General features: G+C 45.8%; 1 protein-coding gene across 18 annotated transcripts in view; it reads left to right on the plus strand.

The window, feature by feature from the left end:
• The window catches only part of KLC1 (kinesin light chain 1), a 63,349-nt gene that overhangs the window by 18,389 nt on the left and 20,402 nt on the right, over positions 1–24,558 (plus strand). For all 18 annotated transcript variants that reach the window (XM_057730341.1, XM_057730344.1, XM_057730342.1 and 15 more), the window contains 11 exons: positions 3,749–4,010; positions 5,794–6,024; positions 9,160–9,238; positions 9,702–9,927; positions 14,005–14,092; positions 14,716–14,817; positions 17,536–17,709; positions 17,856–17,955; positions 22,269–22,318; positions 22,407–22,474; positions 23,797–23,905. In XM_057730341.1, coding sequence (XP_057586324.1) covers positions 3,750–4,010; positions 5,794–6,024; positions 9,160–9,238; positions 9,702–9,927; positions 14,005–14,092; positions 14,716–14,817; positions 17,536–17,709; positions 17,856–17,955; positions 22,269–22,318; positions 22,407–22,474; positions 23,797–23,905 — 1,488 coding nt within the window. In that variant the 5' untranslated portion in view covers position 3,749. Of the gene's footprint in view, positions 1–3,748; positions 4,011–5,793; positions 6,025–9,159; positions 9,239–9,701; positions 9,928–14,004; positions 14,093–14,715; positions 14,818–17,535; positions 17,710–17,855; positions 17,956–22,268; positions 22,319–22,406; positions 22,475–23,796; positions 23,906–24,558 lie in introns of those variants that run through there.

Consider the following 24,558-nt stretch of genomic DNA (forward strand, 5'->3'; position numbering starts at 1 on the left):
GGAGAGTAGGTGCCCCCCAAGAGCATTTGCATTCTCATTAATTTTAAGAGTAAGTTAAAAAAACTGTTAAACGACTCTTCTGGTGTGTGCGTGTGCACCCAGGTGACGTTTGTATTCATTATTGCTGTGTATGGTTAAAGCCATGACACGAGTGTGTGTGAGTGCGCAGTGCCCTGTGGCCAGTTTTGTTACATATTCCGGAAGGAATTAAAGTTGGGTTTCTTTAAGTATATTTGCTTAATTGAGGCATCACCTCAATAAACCTTTCTCATTTTTTTTTTTTTTTTTTTTTTTCCTGTAGTAAGTCCTACCTTTTGTGGTTTTTTCCCTACTTTTTGTATAAACGCTCTACCCCCCTTTCTATTCTGCGTAAACAAAACTGCCCTCTAGGGCTTCCTAGGTGGCGCAGTGGTTGAGAATCCGCCTGCCAATGCAGGGGATACGGGTTCGATCCCTGCTCCAGGAAGATCCCACATGCCGCGGAGCAGCTAAGCCCGTGTGCCACAACTATTGAGCTTGCGCTTTAGAGCCCATGAGCCACAACTGTTGAGCCCATGTGCTGCAACTACTGAAGCCCACGCGCCTAGAACCCGTGCTGCACAGCAAGAGAAGCCACAGCAATGAGAAGCCCACGCACCACAATGAAGAGTAGCCCCCACTCACCGCAACTAAAGAAAGCCCACGCACAGCAAAAAGACCTAACAGCCAGTAAAATAAATAAATAAATTAATTTAAAAAAAACCTGCCCTCTCTTCCCTTTTCAGCAAGCACTGTGACTTGTGGAGGTGTGACACTGACCACCTTTATAACTGGACAGGATTTAATCTGCACAGATATGACTTACTGCCCATTCATGCCCCAGGAGCCTTTGTTTTCCAGAGGTGGTTTGAGTAATGAAGTTGCTGTCATTTCTTATTAGGTCTAGCGACTCTCCTTTGCGTCCCTTTGGGTTTAATATTGTTGGAAAAGACTGAAAACGAGATGTTTGGCCTTCTGAGGGGAGGCACTGAACCTGGGGCCAGCAGAGGGAGGGCTGGAGAGTAAGTGTGGTGTGTCTGTGGTGGATGGCTCCGTGGCACGGTCACTGAAGGCCCCCCCCGCCCCGCCCCCACCCCGGCTCTGGCGTTCAGACCGCAGGCGTGCTGTGGCCTCGCTCCTCTGCGTCTCGGGTCTGGTCACTGCGGGCCTAGCGCACAGCGACCTGCAGCCCAGGCAGCTGCTTGCAGGCAGCAGGCACGCTCGCAGCTCTGCCGTGGCCCGTTGCTGGCAGTGCCCCCGCACTCTGTCTGGAGAAGGTGTGCTCATTTGCTAAGAATGGCTCTGGGGTCAGGGCGGGGGGCAGGTGTCGGGGGTAACTTCTTCCATGTAGCGGGCCTCCCCTCTGCAGTGGAAGCGGCACTGCCCCCTTACCCCACCATGCCCCCACCATAAGTTCCTGTCACCTGCAAAGTCGTGGACGTGTTCATTGAGCTTGTCTTCTCGCCTGCGTGTCCCTGAGGGTGAAGCCCTCATCGGCCTGTATGTCCCAGGGCCTCTCTCAGAGTACTTTTAGTAAAACACTTGTATCGTCTAGTTTGGGAAAGAAAAGGGTGATGTTGCATCATTAGGAAATAATACGTAAATATATCATTGCCAGAAGTGGAGAAGGAGGCCTTCGTTTTTGTTTCTTTTCCTTTCTCTAGGGAAACCAGTTCTGGGAAGTGAACCTTAGGCAGTGCTCAGATCTGCACTTTAACCTAGTGGCATTGAATCTTTGGGATCGAGTCCTACAGTGTTTCCTTTGTTCATTCAGCACATATGTATTTAGCATGTTTAGCATTTACTGTGTGACAGGCTGGGAATGTAGTGCTGAGCAAGACAAACGCGGTCCCTGCTCTCTGGAGTTTGCAGCGCACTTGGAGAGCTGTGAGATAAACACTTGTGTAACAAATCTAATGATAGACTGTCAGGTAGAGCAGATGCCTCTGTTCTTTGGTTGTTTTCTGGGCTCTTTGTGTTATGGAGGTGGCTTTCTCAATAGTGCTACAGACAGTTTCTAAATTTCCAAAATTTGGTCTTCGTGTTACGCAAAAAAATCAGTTTTCTAGTGTGAACCTGGGGGTACCAGCTGCTTGCAGCCTTCACTCCCAAATCCTGGAATGTGTGGTCTGTATTCACTGCTTCAGCACTGCTTCCCGGGAATTCCCTGGTGGTCTAGTGGTTAAAATTTGGCGCTTTCACTGCTGTGGCCGCAGGGGTAACTAAGTTCCCACAAGCCATGCAGTGCAGCCAAAAAAAAAGAAAAAAGAAAAACCCAACCACTGCTTCCCTTCACCCAGCATCTATCAGTCCATCCATTCACCAGGTGGTCTGTGGGGGTCAGGAGCTGTCCTAGGTAGTGTGCTTTCAGTGGAGGTACAAGATAAAGTCTTGCTTTTTAAGTAGAACTCACGTTCAAGAGGATATAAGATAATATGTGAAAACAGAGATTTCAGGTAGTCGTAAGTGCTGTGAAGGAAATCACTCTGACATGATTTAGTATGAGTTCCATCCTATCACTCTCCTGAACAAGGTTTCTTTTTTTAAAAAGTTGATTAATTAATTAATTTATTTATTGGCTGTGTTGGGTCTTCGTTGTTGCACACGGGCTTTCTTTAGTTGCGGCGAGCGGGGGCTATTCTTTGTTGTGGTGTGCGAGGCTCCTCATTGCAGTGGCTTGTCTTGTTGCGGAGCACAGGCTCTAGGCACGTGGGCTTCCGTAGCTGCGGCACATGGGTGCACTAGTTGTGGCTCATGGGCTCTAAAGCGCAGGCTCAGTCGTTGTGGCGCACGGGCTTCGTTGCTCTGTGGCACGTGGGATCTTCCTGGAACAGGGACTGAACCCGTGTCCCTTGCATTGGCAGGCAGATTCTTAACCACTGCGCCACCTAGGAAGCCCCTGAACAGGCTTTCTTAATGATCACTGTTTGTGGCCTTAAAAAAACAAACAAACAAAAAAAACCCCACTTAATTATGGGATTTAAAAACAGACACAAAACTAGAGAGGATGGTGAGAGGAACTGTCGCTTCCTTTTAGCTGCCATCCCCATTTTGCTGATGTTGTTTTATGTGCCCCTTTCCTTTTCCTTCTCACTGTGGTTTTTTAAAACCAGTCCCAGACACCATGTGATTTCATCCTGGTGGCCTCTTGGCTAATCTGACCCAGTAGGCACCTTGGCCCTCACCCTCCTGGGGCCCTTACAGCACTGACCATCCTGCTGTGCTGTTCCGGGGGCACCAGGCTTCAGTCCAGGGCAGTTCTCATTGCTACTCTGGTGCTCCTTTGCTGGTTTCTCTTTTTCCAGCTGTGACCCCTTCTCAGGGTTTTGTCTGGTAAATATGTGACCGAGAATTTACTGTCATTGCTGCATTTCATTAAGGAAAAAAAGCTTGTAACCATTCAGAGAAGATTTTGTTCACTGAGGCTGTGTGTTTTAGCAGTGCCATTTGGATGTTTTGCTGCGTTTAATCTTTGGCATTAATTTCAGTTACTGTCATTTCTTCCATAAAAAAGAATTCAGACATAAGCCAGAAAAGTAATTAATTTGGTCTGCAAAGGAAAAATAGAAACAGTACAGAATATGGTATTTCAAGATAATAAATCACAATACACATATTTGTTATTCACCTATAAAAATGTTAATTTAAAAGTGTTCACGTGTATTTCGTTAAGGGTATAACCTAAATTAAGCCTGTAATGAGATGTCTTGTTTTTCTTTTTCCATCCTAGAATGTATGACAACATGTCCACAATGGTGTACATAAAGGAAGAGAAGTTGGAGAAGCTTACGCAGGATGAAATTATTTCTAAGACAAAGCAAGTAATTCAGGGGCTGGAAGCTCTGAAGAATGAGCACAATTCCATTTTACAAAGTTTACTGGAGACACTGAAGTGTTTGAAGAAAGATGACGAAAGTAACCTGGTGGAGGAGAAATCAAACATGATCCGAAAGTCACTGGAAATGTTGGAGCTCGGCCTGAGTGAGGCACAGGTATGTCTCAGATGTGAACAGGAACTTGCCAGTCTGGGAAAATGAACTAGAGGGCAGATACTTATGGAATAATAGAAATCAGCTTATGTGGGGGTTATGTATGTATACAAATGATGATTGATTTGGGCATGTCTAGATTTTAAAAAGTTGAGCAAAAATAGAGGTAACTCTTTGTCAGGATTTGATTTGGCTGCATATATCAAAAAACAAAAACAGTGGCTTAAACATCATAGTCATATGTACGACACATACTGAGGTGGGCTGTCCCTGACATGTTCTGTAGCTGCATGGTTGTCAGGGGTCCCCAGGACCCTGCCACGTGCTGCACTACACCCCAGACAGCCTGTGTCATGGACCAAGGCAGAGTTCCAGCTGCAGCCACGTGACCCCATCCTAGGACTGCGTAGGGGCGGGAAGGGCCTGCCTCCTCCCTTTACTTCCTTGAACTGTGCATGGCACTGTGCTTACATTTCATTGGCCAGAATTTGGTTCTGTGGGCACACCTAGTTGTGAGGGACACTGGAGAATGTTGTCTTGCCCTTTAAAGTTCCTGTTCTTAAGCCTAAGGAAGAAGGGAGAATGAATGTTGGCCAAACAGCCCTTAGTCTGTGCAGTACTCCAAGCAGGGTAGCCTTATGAACTTGACTAAACCTTTGTTTCTATCCTGCTAGACATAGAGGTGAAAAAATTGGAAACATTTAGGTGTCGCGCCGGCCCCCCCCCCAATAACGTTCAGCTTTGCCAACATATTTTAGGTAAAATTAAATACACTAAAAACTGGCTTCTTTCTTTCTTAGCTTTCTTCTTGTATAGTGAATGAATGAAGCAGAAGTGGGGCTGCTGAGTTACCAATTTCTACTTTCATAGAGGAACTCATTCTGTACCAGAGTGATTGCCGTACCCTAATTTTAGAATTCTTCATCTTAACCACGTTACAGATTCTAATTGTAGGACTTTGGTTATTGTGAATGTCTTATTTTGCAAGTTCTGTGTTGAAAAGTGATATGAGTGTGAACCTCCTTTTTTAGTTGGCAGATATTAGGGTTAAAAGAAGAAGGAGGTTTTAGACGTAGGAGGACGATAAAGAGGGAGGGACAGGTGCATGGTCTGCAGAGAGAACAGACCGAAGTGGCTTTCCTCCCCAACTCTTTCAGCCCTTATCCTCCCAGGAACTTGCCGTGGCCCCCCGGGCAGGCCTGTCCCTGAGACCCATCGGTGCATCCTGGGCAGAGCCTGCCAGGGACCTCTGCTTGTGAATGCAGCAGAGCTTCCTGACTCTTGGTGCTGGCCGCAGAGCCTTCCTCCTCTCCCCTGCGGCAGGGAAGAAGGCTTGTCTGCCTGCCCAGCCTCCGCTCCGCCACCAGCTCCTCACAGAGTGACCTGCGCTCTGCACATGTACGCATGTGTGTGCACGTGCTCTCACTCACGGCAGAGGGTCTCTCAGAAATTCTGTTGGTGCCATCTGGATAAAGTGAAAAAACATAGCTTCATCAGAACTGTAGCTGCCTGTCCATTGCTAGTCCATTTGAGATGCTTTCAAAACAGAAAAAAATATGTATTTTTATAGATGTTCTGAGCATGTGATATTCTTGATCGTGCCCTGCTTGTAGCCTGTGCCTGAAGGGTGGAAATAGGAGTAAATGGCAAATTGTACTGGTGTGTACTTTGGAGCACATGTCTGCAAGCGTCAGCTAGAGCTGCAACCCCAGGATGCTTGTGGAGATGGGAGGTGGTGTTCGTTGGGTCAGGTACCGCAGTGCTGGCAGCGTTTCTGTCTGTCTAGGTTATGATGGCCCTGTCAAATCACCTGAATGCTGTCGAGTCGGAGAAGCAGAAGCTGCGTGCACAGGTTCGTCGTCTGTGCCAGGAGAATCAGTGGCTGCGGGATGAACTGGCCAACACGCAGCAGAAGTTGCAGAAGAGTGAGCAGTCTGTGGCTCAACTGGAGGAGGAAAAGAAGCATCTGGAATTCATGAATCAGCTAAAAAAATATGATGATGACATTTCTCCATCGGTAAGCGATTCTTTAGGAGTGCAGTGTTGACAGTTACCATGGTATGAGCAGCAGATTTTTTTCAGTAAAGCGGACAGTGTTTCCTGTCCCCTCCAGCAATTGCGTTTTACAAGACCAAGGATTAAGGGTCTTGGGACTGAGTCCTTGGGCAAGTCATATAAGTTCTTTTTGGAGTGGTTTTTTTTTTTGGTATGTGTTTTTTTTTTTAACAATAGTCAGAAAATGTAAAAATACTTTGTAAATATAAAATAAATGCAGAGAGATGCCGTTGCCTTTGATGAGGTGTGTCTTCTTCGAGGTCTCCTGGGCACCCTCACCTTGCCGTCTGGCCTCTGGACCCGTCCCGCTGCTGGAGCACTTTTCTTTCAGCGGCGCCCCGATCCAGTTGCCTGGAATCCAGACTTGGGGCTATGTCTGTAGTTTACGGTGGATCTGGACTTTTCTCTTTGAGACTCTCTCCCCTGTCCCCAGGGCACCACTTGGTTCTCCTGCTCCCTCTCTCATGCCTCCTTCTTGGCCTCTCTTGTGGTTCCTGGATACAGTTATGAGGGTGGGCCAAGGATCTGGGTCTTTTTCTTCTTCTGTTGGCTCTCATCTGGGATGTTCATCCCAGTCTTGATGACTAATTTTTGTTTACCATTTATTTCTGATTCAGTTAACTTTTTAAAAAAGTAACCTTTATTTGAGGATAATTTTAGATTCACGGAAAAGTTGAAGTGATATTATAAAGAGGATTCCCATATACCCTTCACCCAGTTTTCCCTAGTGTTACGTCTTGTGTCATCATGGTACGTGTCTGAGTTAACTCAGGCCACTGTCTGTCTCCAGAATACTGTAGGCCGCACAGCTTAAACAACAGACACTTATTTCTCCTGGTTCTGGAAGCTCGAAGTCTGAGATCAGGGCGACAGCTTGGTCGGGTTCTGGTGTGTCTTCGCACAGCCTCCTTGGTGCCTGTGTGCAGAGAGAGACCTAGTGTCTCTTCCTCTTCATGAAACAACACTAATGTCATCATGGTGGCCCCACCCTCCTGACCGCATGTAATCCACACCACCTCCTAAAGGCCCCACCTCCAGATATCATCACATTGACCATTAGGGCTTCAACATGAATTTGGGGTTGGGGGGGACAGACCTTCAGTCCCTAGTAGTACTTTTGTTAAAAGTAAGAAATTAACGTTGCTACATTACTGTTATCAAAACTACAGCCTTTATTTGGATTTCACCAGTCCTTCCATTAGCTTCCCTTCTCTGCTCTAGAATCTAATCCAGGATTTCACATTGTATTTTGAGCTAACATTTTTTTTAATGCCTGTATTGCTAGGCATGTTCACTACATGAGCTGTATACCCTTGAGTTCCACATTTGTGTCTCCAGTCTGAGCCCTCATCCTAAGACTGTAGGAGTAGTTTTGTGCATTGCACTAGCAGACCTGTGCTTGCATTGTGTCTTAACTTGGGCTCCCATAGCAAAATACCATAGACTAGGTGGCTTAAACAACAGACAATTTACTTTCTTACAGAGCTGGAGGCTGGAAGTCGGAGATCAGGGAGCCAGCATGGCTGGTTTCTGGTGAGGACCCTCTTCCCAGCTTGCAGACAACTGCTGTCTTACTATGTCCTCACGTGGCGGGGGTGGGGTGGGGTGGGGGGTGGGGTGGTGGTGGTGTGTGTGTGCAGGGGAGAGAGGGCTCGCATTCTGATGTCTCATTATTAGGGCACTAATCCCATCGTGAGGGCCTCACCCTCGCAGTTTTATCTAACCTAATTCCCTCCCAAAGACCCTGTCTCCAAATACCATCACATTAGGGGTTAGGGCTTCACCATGAGTTGGGAGCACAGTTAGTCCATAGCACCCTGTATTTCTCCCTTGCATCTCTAGGTCAGGAGCCACTGAATGTTTTAATTTAAAAGACATGCTCCTGTAGGCTGCTGTGGGAATAGAGTAGAGAAGTCGATTCACCTGGAAAGCTGGATAACGTTGAGTTTGGGAAAGCTGGTCTCATAGAATCAGAGACATTTAAAACTTTTTATTTGGAAAACATGTCTAAGCTTGGAGAAGAGACACAGTGAGCTCACCCTGCCTCCCCTTTCAGGGTGTTTGTTTGGTCCTGTTTCTGCCCCGTTCCTCCTGCGGCTGCTGGTGCATTTCCCCAGCATGAGGAGTTCTCCTGTGGGACTGGGGGCTGGGTCAGATGCAGGAGTTTGAACATGGGTGCAGTGCTGCCTCTCCTCTGCAGCCCAGATTCCACTTTTGCTGATCATCTCAGCAGAGTCTTCGATGGCATTTTTCACTTGTTCCAGAATCTGGTTCAGGACCGCACGATGGACGTGGTGGTCATGTCCCTTCAGTCATCTTTCATCGGGAACAGATCCTTTTGTAGGAAGAAGAAAGTCTGTCTTTGTCCTTCGTGACATTCGTATTTTCGAAGAGGACAGGCCAGTTACTTCATAGGTGGTTCCTCAGTTGGGGTTTGTCTGGTATTTCTTCATGCGCGTATTTGGATTCTGCGTCCTGGGCGGGGACGTTAAAAAGGGATGTGTGCCCCTCAGGCGTCCCTCGCAGAGGCACGTGGTGTCTCTGCCTGTGCCGGGCGATGCTGAGGTCTTGCCTGGGCAGGCTGCTGTCTTTCCTCTCCAGAGGGCTCATTTGTGGGGGCCGCACCTCACAGGCTGTCAGACTGCTCTTAGGGGTCCTGCGGTGGCAGTGCTGAGGGAGGAGGGGCAGTCTGTGGTGTTTAGAGGTGTGCTGTTCTCATCATTTGGTTTCCAAATAAAATTTATTTCAAGTAAGAGCTTCCCTGCTCTTTGAATTTCCGTAGGACACGGGTGATGACTAAGGCACAGAGATGCCATTGTGACCTGTTTTGCCACTCCCGCCTGCACAAGTATTTTGATTCGTAACCACTGCGCCACCAGGGAAGTCCATCGCACAAGTCCTTTGAGTTCCGACTAGCAGGCTTTTTATTCCTCTCTACTAAACTGATGGATAAGCCAGATTGTGGATAGTCCTGCACTTGATCTGAAAAACGAACCATCTTTTCTGTGTTTAACGAAAATGAAATTTATGTTAAAGATTTCCAGTGTAGCATTTATAGTATTTGTAAGACTAACAGTGTCCTGGGTTTGTTTTGTAGGAGGACAAAGACACTGATTCCACCAAAGAGCCTCTGGACGACCTCTTCCCCAACGACGACGACGAGCCGGGTCAAGGGAGTAAGCTGGGCGCGGCGGCCACACGGCGGCCTGCGGGAGGGAGGTGGCCAGTCCTCTGGCGTGTGCTTGTTGTCATTTGGAGTCACAGCAGCGCGCGCACACTCAGGGTGCCTGTGGCTGCCCAGAGAATTGCAGGTTGTGTTCGTGTTGGGGTGTGCTAGCACGTTAAGCCAGCCCCCAGTCAGCAGGGCTGTGCACCGGCAGTGCAGACGTGATCTGTGGATTCTCACAGAGCGAAAAGGGCACAGGAGTTTTCCTGGTGCCAAGAGCAGTCTCACAGCACTGTCGGGGGCGTACGCCTCCCCCGACAAGGTACGGGTGGTTCCCCGCCTGCACAGGGAACGCAGGACGGGGTTCCATACTGTGGGGCCCACATGCCAACCCAGGGCTAGAACAGAGGATTGTAATTGATGCTTTCGAATAATTTCCTTGACCTCAGCTGAAGGAGCCTTTCTCTGTACAGTCCAGCAGCAGCACAGCAGTGCCGCGGCGGCTGCCCAGCAGGGTGGCTACGAGATCCCTGCGCGGCTGCGCACCCTGCACAACCTGGTGATCCAGTACGCCTCGCAGGGGCGCTACGAGGTGGCTGTGCCCCTCTGCAAGCAGGCCCTGGAGGACCTGGAGAAGACCTCTGGCCATGACCACCCGGACGTGGCCACCATGCTCAACATCCTGGCCCTGGTGTACAGGCTAGTAGTCTTCATTTGATCCTCTGAACTTTACCTAGAGACCACGTTTTTAATGAACGTGCCCTAAATATATATTTTTATAATCTGGTGTGAGCTACTTTTCCAGCCTTATCATCCATTTGTCTTCAAATAGGCGCAGGTTAGTTTATTAGCAAGCCCTCTGACAAAGGGTGTCACCCTGTAGAACAGACGCTGCCGGGAACAGCCCTCCAGCCTTCCCAGAATAGCCTGCATGCATCCTTCGCTTGGGCCAGACTAAACTCTTTGGATTTTTTTCCCTCAGTAGTTGATATACCAGGCTCCTTCTGCCCAGAATAGCCTTCCCACCCTGCCTGCCCCTACCCCCTGCCTTTCTGAGGCCTCGTCAGCTCTCCTTTCTGAATCCAGGGCTCCACGTGCCCCTTCTCCTGTCGGGCCCCAAAACCCTCGTCCCTGCCTCTCTCGCCGCACTTACTCTGTACTTGGCTTCTGTGTGATATGAATTTTGTCATCTCAGAATTCAAGGAATTCTGATTCCTTGAAGTTGAGGACCAGGTTGTCTCCTTGTCTCTACCTTGAGTCACTTGAGTGTGTTTGCTAACTCAGAAGCCTTTGGTGAATTTACTGAATGGAGTTAAATAGTTTGCCTATGGCACTGGGCAGTGGTACGTGGGAGCCCTTTATCTGCTTCTGTCTTTTAGTGGGACTGACCTGAAGTTGAGCAGGTCGGGGTGAGTAGGGACCTGAGGAGGGAGAAGTTATTCACATGCAGGACTGGTTTGTGTGGTGTGTTTCAGTGAACTGCTCCATTTTTCTTCATTGGTTTGGCTGTTTCAATTCAGCAAACATTTTTGAGATTCAAAGGTATGAAAAACTTTGTGCTGGTACCTGTGAGGCCCTAAAGGTGGATACATAATACCTGTTCTCAAGGAGAAACCAGAACATGGAATTTGAAGTCAGGAGAGTTTAGTTTGTATCTCTCCTAAGTGTCTGCTGGACAGAGGATGTTGTCCAGAGCCCTTAGCTTTTCTGAGCCTCAGAAAGGTTGTGGGGATGTGAAACATGGTGTTACCAGGCACCACAAAATAGTCAGAGGGCATCATCTAAACCTGTCTCTGAAGGAACTGAGAGCCTTGTTTAGAGAACAGGCTGGTTATGGTTATGTTCTTATGTAACTACAGAAGCAGAGGGACTGTTATTAATAAAATAACACAGAAGTGGGAGTTCCCTAGTGGTGCAGTGGTTAGGAGTCCATGCCTTCACTGCTGGGGTCCAGATTCAGTCCCTGACTGGGGAGCTAAGATCCCACAAGCCGCTTGATGTGGCCAAAAAATAAAGAAATAAAATAATCCAGAAGTGTTCATGGAACAGAAAGGTGCCTTCCAGTTGAGAGGATTAGGGAAGGCCTGATGGAGTGTCGTGAGCACTTTCTGGGACCTTGAAGGCGGAGCAGTAAGGGATGGGGCTGGACGGGCTGGGCAGGGAGGCCTCTCGGGCTGCATCCAACAGTCGGGTCTCAGAAGAGTGGCTGTGGCGAGTGCACAGGACAGAGCGGGGGCTGGAGCCTGGAGGAGCGTAGGCTGTGGCGGGGGTGGAGCTGGGAACCTGAGCAGTGATGGGGACAGCACGGAGGATAGGAGCGGGGGGCTCTGTTGAAGGGAAGAGGAGTAAAGCGCGCAGAGAGAGAAGTGATTGCTCTAAGGAACACAGGAAGGAAGCTGAGCGCCACCAGGATCCTGCTGCGGCTCTACGTGGAGAGCAGCCCAGTCTTTCCCATGACTGCACAGCACTCTGTTTTGTAGGTAGTCCTGACGTTTTTTGACAGGTTTCCTGCTGGTGGACATTTAGGTTTGCAGATTTTTACTGTTATATAATACTGTAAGAATTTCCTAGTCATAGGTATTTGCATTTAAAACCTTGGTAGATTATGCTAAATTTCATTCCAAAAATATCTTTAAAAAATTTATATGCCTACGAAGAACATGAGAGTTTCTGGCTAATAGCAGATATTTTTATTGTAAATGAGTTACATAGAAAATGCACATAGGACGCAGCTGGGATTAGTTGCGTGTAGGATGCATGGTCACACAGACATCGTTGTGCTGGGAATTTGGGGGCCTCTCCGTGGTCTTGTGTTTTTCCTTTGCGCTATAGCGTGAGGGTTTTTACTCATGTCAGCACAAAGCTTGAGAAGAGTTAGCAGCCGCGTGTGTGTTCATACCCGTGTTCAGTATTGTGTCCTAGAGCTGTGCCCTCACTCAGCGCTTCAGGTTTCTTGTGTTAAGGGACGGTTAATTCTCAGCTTTTTTGAGGGGGGCACTGACATGCTGATGACATCCAGTTTTGTTCAAGCTTTGCTCAAGATCTTGGATTTTTTTTTCTTACGTGTCACTTGCTGAAGCGGGTTAGGGTGTGAACATCACGCGCTTCCAGAGACCTGTTGCCCAGTGCTTTCGGGAGGGCGGTGGTGCCAGCTTATGTTCCCCCCCTCTGCCACCTGCCTGGGGCTGGACTGCTCGCCTCTTACTCTGTTAATGGAGAAGGACAGCATTGTGTATTAATTTGTATTCTGTGATTGTGTGTTTTTAGTCATTTGTGTCCTTCTGTGCATGTTCTGTTACCTTGCACACGTTTGTATTAGGATTTTAATGCTTGCAGGGTCTACTTTGAGGTTTTCATTTTGAGTTTGAATGTCTGGGTAGGCTTGTTCATTGAGGGCGGGGCCCCACCCCAAGAGTTTCTGATTCAGCACATCTGGGTAAGGGCCAGGTTTCTAACTGGTTCCAGCTATCGTTTGGGGCCACACCTGAGAACCAGCACTCTTGCTCTTGGTGTGACCTCCCTACTAGCTAACTAATAGTCCCTGACGTTGTATGACAGGTCATAGTTTTACGACCATGCTCGGTATACCTCATCTCATTTTGCTCTCACAACACTGAGGCAGCTGTGACTTATTTTTAACTGGGTCTAGTAGTGGTTTTTTTTTAAAATTAATTAATTTGGCTGCATTAGGTCTTTGTTGCTGGGCGAGGGCTTTCTCTAGCTGTGACGAGTGGGGGCTCCTCTTCGTTGCTGTGCGCAGGCTTCTCATTGCGGTGGTTTCTTTTGTTGTGGAGCATGGGCTCTAGGTGGGTGGGCTTCAGTAGTTGTGGTGCACGGGCTTAGCTGCTTCGAGGCTTGTGGGATCCTCCTGGACCAGGGATGGAACCTGTGACTCCTGCATTGACAGGTGGATTCCTAACAACTGTGCCACCAGAGAAGTCCCAGGGTCTACTAGTTTTTAAAACATTGTTTCATACTCACTGATTTTCGTAAGAAGTTTGAGCCAGTTTATGTGATAAGGTGATTGAAGAAAAAAAAAAAGCCTATATACTTGGTCAGAGTTCGTGCTTCAGAGGACCTAAAAGCCTTTTCAGCCCTCTCAGTGTGTCGTGAGCAGCCTGGGTTCTGTGAGGCAAAACCTTGCTGGGCAGCTGTTCTTACTCAGTTGGGAAGTGTGTGTACTCAGTCTCACACAGTGAATAACTGGTTCACAGCCCCATCATCAGGTGGCATTTAAACCAGGGGGGCAGTGGCTGGAGGTGCTCCTGCCTCCCTGTGGTCAGCAGGCCCCTCTGCCCTGCCCTGCTCCAGCACACACTGCGGGCATCCTGGGCTTCTGCTTCACAGGCTTGCCCAGCGCACGTGGTGCGTCAGTAGCTTCTTAGAGCAGTTCTGAGTCATGTCCTCCCTCTGTAGGTGGGCCGACTGCGACCACAGAGCCCACGCGACGTGCCTGAGCCATGCAGCCGGCAGCTGGCAGAGCTGCACGGCCTCGCTCCCTGTGCGGGCAGTGTGGGGGCAGCACTGTCCCAGCCGTCTAGGTGGGGGGCCAGCCATAAGCTAGTTGGGCCTGACTCCCAGCTCACTTTGCCAGTACGTTTATTGATGGAGTCTTTTTCTGCTACGTTAGAAGTGTTTTTAATAGTTTTAATAGCTAACTTTTATTTTTTTAATACTTGAAGCTTAACTTTTCTTTCTTGGTAGTTCCAAAATTACATTTTAAAAAGATGTAGCAGGCTGTATCTAGAACACTTAATTATATGTTTTTCAATTTAGGGACCAGAATAAATACAAAGATGCAGCCAATCTACTGAATGATGCCTTGGCCATTCGTGAAAAAACTCTGGGCAAAGATCATCCTGCGGTTTGTATCCTGGTTCTTTCGTTCTTTTTATATTTTATTTTCCCTAATGTATTTTATACCCAACTCATTTTAATATTAAACTCAACAGGGAAGGTTTAAGAGCCGCCTTTTCAGTGGATGGCGCAGGTAGGACGTCCCTCACTCAGTGCCAGTGATGAGCGCTTCAGTGCCCGTGACGCTCCCACTTAGCAGGTGTCCGTGTGCACTACGCGGTTCATCCCTCCACCTCCAGTGGATCACGTACTGTGTTTTTTGATCCTGAATCAAATTGCATGTACTTCTATAAATTTTTTCCTAAAGATTTTGTGTTTTCTTTTTATTAAAATCTGGTCAGATTTGCATATAGATCTATTTTGGTTGGCTTTGTGGCTTCCAGTGAAATTTAAAAAAAAAAATCAAGATCACGTTGATATTGATTTGTTTAATTTTAATATTCTGCAGTGTTACTTTATACAGTCTGTCTGCAGACAGTGAAATTGCTCTTTTGCCTCTAAGCAGAGTCATGTTCCTTCGTCCAGCTGAGAGCACGTCCCTGCACATACTGGGTGTAATGAGTGTGTGATGTCTGACGTCCCCTCAGCTCTGTCCCGTTTACTGTTCTTCTCGGTTCCCTGTGTTGGTAGGTGGCAGCAACTCTGAATAACCTCGCAGTGCTTTACGGCAAAAGGGGGAAGTATAAAGAAGCTGAGCCGCTGTGTAAAAGAGCTCTGGAGATCAGAGAAAAGGTGCGACTGAGGACTGTTCTCATTCCTGAGATGCCATGTTTCATGCTTTTGAATAACTTGTGTTTAAGCTTTGAGATAGGACCACTGTGATATATCGTTACTGACCATTTACTGAAAATAAGCCCTTCAGTCAGGTAGGCAGCCCCAAGTGCAGCCAGATGGGCCCATATACTTGGGAATTTAGGAGGAGCGGGCGTGCAGAGGGCGGAGCTTGGAGTGTGCATGCCCTCCCAGCCCAAGGTCTAGAAACGACTCGACTGAAGAAGGAATTTCTCAGGCCTGTAGGTGGAAGGCATGACGGCATTTTACTGACAATGGAACGTGTGCCTCTCAAGAGGAAAAATATTAAAATAAAAAATATGGTCACCAAATATGCTTATGTAATTTTAAAAAATGGAATAACTGTTTCTGAGAACTAAAGAATAACTCAGAGATTATAGATTAAGTCAGTGTCATGGATATTTAATATCGACTAGTACAGTTTATAGTAATTAGGTGTTTTTAAAATTAGCTTGTTAATTTCAGCAGTACTGTGTGTGAGGTGTATTCATATGTTACGGAGACTTGGCAGGTCCATGCCATGTTGTTTTGTTTTTGTTTTTGTTTTTTGTTTGTTTTTGTTTATTTTAAATTTTATTTATTTATTTATTTTGGGGGGGTACACCAAGTTCAGTCATCTGTCTTTATACACATATCCCCGTATTCCCTCCCTTCCTTGACTCCCCCCCGCCTCAAGTCCCCCCCACCCTCCCCGCCCCAGTCCCCATGTTGTTTTAATGTGATGTTTTTGTGTTGTTTACGATTGATACTAAGTGATTAATCATTTAGTTTTGAGTCACATGGCAAGGACTTGGGAAAGGGAAAATGAAAAGGGGCTCACTATCAAATTACACAGGTAGAGTTTTGTCCATGCTGCTGTTTGCATGATAGTTATAAAATAAAATGGTTTTTTTTAAATTTTATTTTTTATTTATTGACTCAGATTTTGAGTGGACTAGGGTTAAAGTCAGGGAGAACCACAAATGTATCAAGTTAAGGGTTATGAACTGTAGATGAAGATCTATCAAAATATGTATTTGCTCTTTCATTCACTCATTTAGCAGACATTTATTGAGGACGTGGGGGCCCCCTGCTTGGTTAGAGTTGGTGATTTCAAGTTAGACACAGACCCTTCCCTGGGAACACAGTCCACCAGGCAGACCTTGGAATGCAGGCGCTTTGGCTTCTAGCCTAGAGCTCAGGGAGAGCGTGGAGCAGGGGCTTCTCCATGTCCAGTGCTGGGAGTGCACTGGGCGTGGCCTCCCACAAACATTTGGTGTCTTAAATATCCGAGGTCCAAGCTTCCCAGGCAGGGAGAGGTAGAAGGGATGGAGAAGGGGTGGAGAGGCACCTGCCTCATTGGGGGGCTGCGTAGGTAAAGGCACGAGGTGAGAGACTAGGTGGCTGGCGCGGGTCCTGAGGAAGTAGTGTAGTGTTTATTCATCCATCTGTGTGCCAGCACCTTCCTGGTGCTGAGAGGACATTACATCTGCATCTGAGACAAAGCGTGTGCACTCTGAAGCTTCCATTTTAATGGGTGAGAGTCAGGCGATAAAGGACTACGTAGATAAATAAGATAGTTTTGGGTAGTGGTACTTGTAAAGAAAGAAAAAAAGCAGGTGATGTGCTTTTGAGTTAATTGAATGGGGATGGGCTTGGGGCTCCCTTAGATCAGATATAAGGAAGGCCTCTCTGAGGGGATCGGATATAAGGAAGGCCTCTCTGAGGGGACCTAAGAAGTGAATTGTTAGTGGGAGTGGGGACCAGGTGGTGCTGGGAGAAGAGTGTCGGGCGCCTGGGATGGCAAGTTCAAATTCAGAGAGCCCTGAGGTGCAGTTTGAAATATGAGGAAAGAGGTTTGGGGTGATCACAGAGAATCTGGATCTGAATGTGAAGGAATCCGTAGGCTGTGAGTTGAAGAAATGGAGGTTTCCTTTGAAGGCTGTTCTACACAGGAATAAGTGTAATGTAGTTAGAGTTGGAAAGGGCTGGGTGTAAGTTTGGGGACTTCTAGAACTTGACATTCATTAAATAGCCTTTATAAAACCCAGTTTCCTCATCTTGAAAATGTGCATATTACCTACCATGTAGTAGTAGTATAAGAATTAAAGGACTTCCTAGGTGGCGCAGTGGTTAAGAATCCGCTTGCCAGTGCAGGGAACACGGGTTCGATCCCTGCTCCAGGAAGATCCCACATGCCTCGGAGCAACTAAGCCCATGCACCACAACTATTGAGCCCATGTGCTGCAACTGTTGAAGTCGGTGCACCTAGAGCCTGTGCTCTGCAACAAGAGAAGCCGCTGCAATGAGGAGCCCATGCACCACAATGAAGAGTAGCCCCCACTCTCTGCAGCTAGAGAAACCCTGTGTGTAGCAACGAAGACCCAACACAGCCAATAAATAAATAAACAAATTTATATTAAAAAAAAGACACTAAAGCGTGTGAAGGAAATCAGCACAGTTCTCTCCCTCCCCCCAAGAATGAGAGGTCAACAAGTTCTGGTTAAGTTGTTTTTATTAGTGTGTGCAGAGCTATTTAAACATGGTGAGCCCGGAAGCAAGGCACAATCATGTTTGTGTTTAGGAAGAGCCTTCTCGGGATAGGGTGGAGAATGGGTTGGATGGTACTGTGTGAAACAAATAATAAGTGGTTCTAATACAACTGTTTTTTATTCTCAGGTTTTGGGAAAGGATCACCCGGATGTTGCCAAGCAGTTAAATAACTTGGCCTTGCTGTGCCAGAACCAGGGCAAGTACGAGGAAGTCGAATATTACTATCAAAGGGCCCTCGAGATCTACCAGACAAAACTGGGGCCTGATGACCCCAACGTGGCCAAAACGAAAAATAACCTGGTATGTTGACAGAGGTACAGCTCTGTAAATGGAGGCAGGTTACTTTCTCCCGGAAATCTGAACTCTGTTTCATAGTTTAACCCACAAATGAGAATGTGTGCTTCATTTACGCATGGTGACTAGTAAGCGCTTTGTTTTATTTTAAGGCATCCTGCTATCTGAAGCAAGGAAAGTTCAAGCAAGCAGAAACACTGTACAAAGAGATTCTCACGCGCGCACATGAAAGGGAGTTTGGTTCTGTTGATGGTAAGAAATATACTTCTGTTTCTAAGCAGATGCAATTGTAGGATACGTTAAACATAGTGATTTCCATAAAGCAAAAGGATAAAGAAAAATAGTGATTTCCAGCTTGAACTTGGTAATACCCAGGTCATCACAGGATTTTCAAGATAGAATTTAATTTGAAATTTAGAAATGATTTTCCATGGAGTGCTTGTTGGAGAGGATGTGACCCAGCCTGAGTGCCCATCACTCAGCATCCAGTGACCACGGGGAACACCTGCATACCTGCCCCCGCATTTCTGACAGTGGGGTCATGCACCCTGCGGTCAGGGTGACGGGCCACACTGCCCTCTCCGGAGTCCACACTTTAGGCACAGCCTTCCTAGCGTCGCTGATGCTTTCTAGAATTGTTCTGTAATCCAGTGGTTCTCCAGGTGCCTGCAGGAAGCCGCAGCTTCAGCACCACCCAGGACCTGTCAGAAATGCAAATTCTCGACCCTTTCCAGGCCTGCTGGATTATTTGACGGCCTTAAAGAGCTGAGGCCTGTCTCCTTTATATCCCTCGAAGTATTGTAGGTGCTTAATACACAGTTTTGGGATAAATATTTTATAAGATTTTAATTGCTGAGTAAAACAATATTTGTGTGTTACGTAAGGCATCTTTCCCCCTTCACTGCCTACTAGGTAAGGAGTTCAGAATGTGGACGGTTGTGACTAGTGTGTGGGAAACCTTAGCACTCGTGGGAAAAAGAGGTTTTGGTTAAGAAATATTTTCTCTTGTAGAGAGTTTCTAGAAACCACTTTTGAAAAATCTTTGAGAACTGTATTAGTTTTTCCTCTGTTAACAAGGGAAGCAGTAAGTCTCTCTTACTATCAGAAGATAGGAATGCCTCAGGCTCATCATCCTGAAATGGATTCTGTTTGCACTTGTGCCGGGATTGGTAACAGCTCACCTCCCTGGACTTCTACAGCTCACAGGGGGCGTTCGTGTCCTTGTCTACCTGCAGAGGCCTTGCTGGTTGTGTGTTGATTCCAGGCCATCTCCTTAATGCTTCTTTAAAAAATTTTACTCTTGGGGAAGATTTGTTTCTTTGTGACTTGGCCAGCTTCTTTTTACTGAAAATAGTAGTATGAAGTCCAGCTAATTGGGTTCTAGTTAAAAGCAACTTTTCCATACTTGGATTTATCCTCCACACAAATGTTAAAAGGTAGGACAGAAAGGCATTTTTTCTTTAGGTGAGATGCACGTGTCCTGGTTTGCTGTTGGGGCGTGACTTTCAGATCACAGGGCTTTCTTTGCTACAGTGCAGCATTGAAACCCATGACCTGGTTGGTTGTCAGGAAATCTAGTTCTCCTGACTGTGGTGGATTCTTGTCTGTTCTAGCAATAAGATTAGATTAGTACATAAAGCTAAAGCTGCAGTAAATAACAGTGTTATGAAGTTTTAAATACTGTTCACTTTTTTTTTGTAATTTTATAAGGTAATTTATAAAATTTTTCAAATATGTAAACAATTGTACCAGCACCACTAACTGGGTAACCCTTCCATTTCCCCACTAATTTGTCGGGCCGTATCAGTCATATTCTAAATTCTTTACCAAGTCGGGGGTTTTGTTGCTGTTGGTAATGGTAGTGGTAACGGTGGCGGTTGCTTTCCTGTTGGACTGTTTCTTTCCATTCACACAGATATTCTTGTTCCAGTTCCACATCTGATTGGCTGTTGTGGTTTGAAGTGAGACAGGAGTGGGAGGCGGGTGAAGTTAGGATATGTGATGTGACAAGGTCTCTCAAATTACTCTTCTTTTTCAGAATTTCCTTGGCCAAGCTCACTGCTTTTGTGTTTTGTGGGGTTTTTTTTTAATAAATTTATTTATTTATGTATGTATGTATGTATTTATTTATTTTATTGGCTGTGTTGGGTCTCCATTGCTGCACACAGGCTTCTCTAGTTGCGGCGAGCGGGGGCTACTCTTCGTTGTGGTGCGTGGGCTTCTCATTGCGGTGGGCTTTCTTGTTGCAGAGCACAGGCTCTAGGCGCATGGGATTCAGTAGTTGCGGCACATGGGCTCCATAGTTGTGGCTCACGAGCTCTAGAGAGCAGGCTCAGTAGTTGTGGTGCATGGGCTTAGTTGCTCCATGGCATGTGGTATCTTCCTGGGGCAGGGCTCGAACCCGTGTCCCCTGCATTGGCAGGCAGATTCTTATCCACTGCGCCACCTAGGAAGTCCTGTTTTGTTTTTTAATTGAACTATAGTTGATTTACGATGTTGTTAATTACTGCTGTACAACAAAGTGATTCATTTATATATATACATTCTTTTTTTTTTGGTATTCTTTTCCATTATGGTTTATCAAGGGATACTGAATATAGTTCCCTGTGCTCTACAGTAGGACCTTGTTGTTTATCCGTTCTATGTATAATAGTGTGCGTCTGCTAATCCCAACTTCCCACTCCTTCCCTCCCCCCGCGCCAAGCTGGCAACCGTAAGTCTTTTCCCTATGTCTGTGAGTCTGTTTCTGTTTCACAGATAGGTTCATTTGTGTCATATTTTAGATTCCACATGTAAGTGATATCACATGGTGTTTGTCTTTCTCTGTCTGACTTCCTTCACTTAGTTTGATAAGCTCTAGTTGCATCCGTGTGGCTGCAGATGGCATTATTTCATTCTTTTTTTATGTCTGAGTAGTATTCTATATGTACCACATCTTCTTTATCCATTCATCTGTTGATGGACATTTAGGTTGTTTCCATGTCTTGGCTGTTGTGAATAGTGCTGCTGTGAGCATAGGAGGGGTGCACGTGTCTTTTTGAATTACAGTTTTAGCCAGGTATATGCCCAGGAATGGGATTGCTGGATCATATGGTAATTCTACTTTTAGTTTTCTGAGGAACCTCCATACTGTTTCCTTAGTGGCTGTACCAGCTTACATTGCCACCAACAGTGCAGGTGTTTTTTCTGCACTGTCTGCAGCATTTGTTATTTGTAGAGTTTTTGATAATGGCCATTCTGACTGGTGTGAGGTGGTACCTCATTGTAGTTTTGATTTGTATTTCTTTAATAATTAGTGATGTTGAACATCTTTTCATGTGCCTGTTGGCCATCTGTATGTCTTTTTTGGAGGAATGGTCTGTTTAGGTCTTCTGCCCATTTTTTGATTAGGTTGTTTGTTTTTCTTGTTGTGAGAGCTGTTTGTATATTTTGGAAATTAAGCCCTTGTCAGTTGCATCATTTGCAGACATTTTCTCCCATTCCGTAGGTTGTCTTTTCATTTTTTTTTATGATTTCCTTTGCTGTGCAGATGTTCGCTCTTTTAAAACCAGTATTTAAACCTAGTTTCACTCTTCTCCTGTGACATGCCAAATAATCACAGCAGCAGTTAGCCACATGCTAGTCTTTTAGTTAAAAACGGTTTAAATGTGTAACCTTATTTAATTTTCTCAACAGTCCTGTGAAATGCATCACACATTACTCCATTTTAGGAGCAAGGACACTGCAGGCTGAGTGACTTGCCCAGGATGGGTGGTTGGTGAGTGGTTGGATTGGGTGGGAGCACAGGTCTCATTCTCCAAAAACCTCAAGAACAGTGCAGAGACACAAACATGAGAATCATAATTTCATCCCCCAAATACATCTTTTAAGTTTTTAGTGTCTTTTCTTCCTTTTTTGCCTATTAATTTGTGTGATCGAAACCACACTTTACATATAATCAGGTATACTCCTTATTTTCCTTTATGCTTGTAGCTTAAGGATTTTTCATGTCATGAAGATATTTCCATAACCGTCACTTTTAAGACTGCTTACGCTTCATGATGCGGTGCGATAGTTGTTGGAAGCTTTGGATGAGTGGTGCGTGTCAGCCTTCTCAAAAGTGAAGAAGATGGTAAAGCAGTATTGATTTGTAGTTTTTCCACTTTTGCTCCCAACATCCTACTACTTTTTCTTAGACTTTTGTTTAATGTTGGATTGCTCACATTCTAAATAGTCACAAGTGTTACATGAGGATTCTAGCATTATAAGTTTCCTTATAGGGACCCTAGGATTTGTCCATGTTTTTGACAGTTGCCTAACTTGTCTAGGTAGGTACCTTCAATTCTGTGTTTTCTGTTCACAGAGTTGCATGTGAATGGCCATTTCCTACTTGTTTCTTGTGGTCTGGTTCTGTCTTCATAGTCTTTATTCTCCATTGTGAAGCCTTGTCTGTCCATGTTGTGACAAGTAATATCTGAGAAGGGTCATCTCTAAAAACAAACCTTGCAGTCACTGAAACTTGACAGCTTCTACTTAGTGGACTCTGTTATGCTTCAATTTATAGTATGTTACTTTTTCTTCCGTAGATGAAAATAAACCCATTTGGATGCATGCTGAGGAAAGAGAAGAATGCAAAGTAAGGACATATTATTTTGAGAGATCATCTAGATTTGAATATATTGCTTAAGATAATTATTCACTTGAAATTATTTGTTATAATTTAGGGAAAGCAAAAGGATGGGACGTCTTTTGGAGAGTATGGTGGCTGGTACAAAGCCTGCAAAGTTGACAGGTGCGTCTGCTTAACTGAGAAACAAAGACACAGCTATGGAAGGTGCTAGTGCTTCAAAGGTAGCCTGTGAACGACCGCGTGTGTAAAGTTCCTTAAGGTGGTGTGGTTGCACACACCCTTGTTTCCCCCAAATGCCAATAAAAACTCCGTAACTTTGTGAGATAATTTACGTACACAAAACCCACTGTAATATGGGTCACATGGGTACAATAGTGGTTCCGTCCGTTAACACTGTCTAAAGCTAAGTACCACATTGCAAGAGAAGGGATGGCTAAATAGAGACATAGCATTTACGGTGGCCGTAGTGCAAGCTCATGGGAAACAGGCCAGCAGACCCGCAGAAGCCAGCACTCTGCAGGTGTGTCCAGGTGCGCACCCCGTCTCCTCGCAGCCCTCAGGGTCTCCGTGTCTGCAGAGGGTGGTGTGGGCTCCTCCACCAGCATCCCATGAGCCTTTGCAGAGGCCTGCCTCCTCTTCCTGCTGGAGCACCTTTCCTGCCATCTTTTTCCTATTTTAACTTTTGTTCGTCTTTTAAGACTTATTTCACCAGTCTTCTGTTTCAGGAAGACTCCCTGAACCCCTAGTTCCGAATAAATAGCCCTCCTCTGGGTTCCCGATAGCACTTACCTAATTTCTGCATTTCATGTGCTTTGTTTCTCCCAGTACTATGCACTGTGTAAGCTGTCTTAAAGGCATGGAGTATAGCTTCTTTATTTCTAAAGCACCTATCATTTGTAAGAAGAAGACTCTCTGGAAGTATATCTGTACTAAAATGAACTAGATTTATTTCTTGTTTCTTAGTAAGACCGCTCTGTCAGGTGTGCAGAAACATACCATCTGTGTTCACGCTGTTTTTTCCTTCGCACCACATCCTCTGACTCAGATCCCATTGGTGATGGGTTTTGGAGTCACTCTGCTTCCCCTGTACTTGTAGAGGGAAGGAAGAAGGTGGAGAGCAGCAGTAAAACATGCGTCCTCTTTCCTGCCCGGCACAGTCAGCTCTGCCTCCAGGGGAGGCCTGCTGGTCACTGGGCAGATCCAGCGCAGACATTTCTGTCGAGACTGCCCAGTGGTCTGTGAGAGTGGCCGCGGCCTGGAAAGGACATGGGCAGGTCCCGTCAACCCCAGGGCTCCATGCAGTAGGCAGGGGATGCTTGACATGGAAGAGCCTTTTAGAATTTTACAGGTAAAAAAAGTGCCATAGAAACTTAAGTACTTTTAGCCAAACGTAGGTCTGTTTGTCCTTTAGATTATGTGCTGTTGGTCGTGGTTGCTCTAAAACTTACATTTAATAATTTTGTATATCATGTGCTTTCTTATAGTCCAACTGTTACAACTACTTTAAAAAACCTTGGGGCACTTTACAGACGTCAAGGCAAATTTGAAGCTGCAGAAACATTGGAAGAAGCGGCCATGAGGTCACGTAAACAGGTCAGTGAAAAACCTTCTGTTTTTAACTTAGTCTTCTGTTTTTAACTTTGAGTTTAATGATTCTCTTTTATAAGACTTATTGAAAGTTTGATTTAGAAATAGAAAATATTTGCTGTTTTAGTTTGTACAAATAAAATTACATTTTTCAAGTGAGGGTAAATATGGCACCAAAAACACAAGCAACAGAAGCAAGTCAGTCAGAGTCACTAAAATTAGAAACATTTGTGTATTTAAGGACACTATCAAGAAAATGAAAAGAGTAACAAAGACCCAATGCAGCCAATAAATAAAAAATAAAATAAATTAATTTAAAAAATTTTAAAAAAATGAAAAGACACCCAGAGAATGGGTGGACATATTTGCAAATCACATCGCTGATGAGATCTAGACTTAAAAAACAGACACGGGACCTGAATAGACATTTCTCCGAAGAAGCTACACAGCTGCTAACGAGCACATGGAAGGATGTTTAACATCATTAGTCATCAGGGGATGCCCACGCAAACCACAGGGAGGTGCCACGTCACACCCACTAGGGTGGCTGGAGTTAAGACACAAAACAGAAGTATTAGGTGTTGAGGAGGAGGTAGAGATTGGAAGCCTCGTGCACCGCTGTTGGGGACGAAAAATGGTGCAGCCGCTGTTGAGGTTCA

The sequence above is a fragment of the Hippopotamus amphibius genome, chromosome 4 (genome assembly GCF_030028045.1).
Source record: "Hippopotamus amphibius kiboko isolate mHipAmp2 chromosome 4, mHipAmp2.hap2, whole genome shotgun sequence".
NCBI lineage: Eukaryota > Metazoa > Chordata > Mammalia > Artiodactyla > Hippopotamidae > Hippopotamus > Hippopotamus amphibius.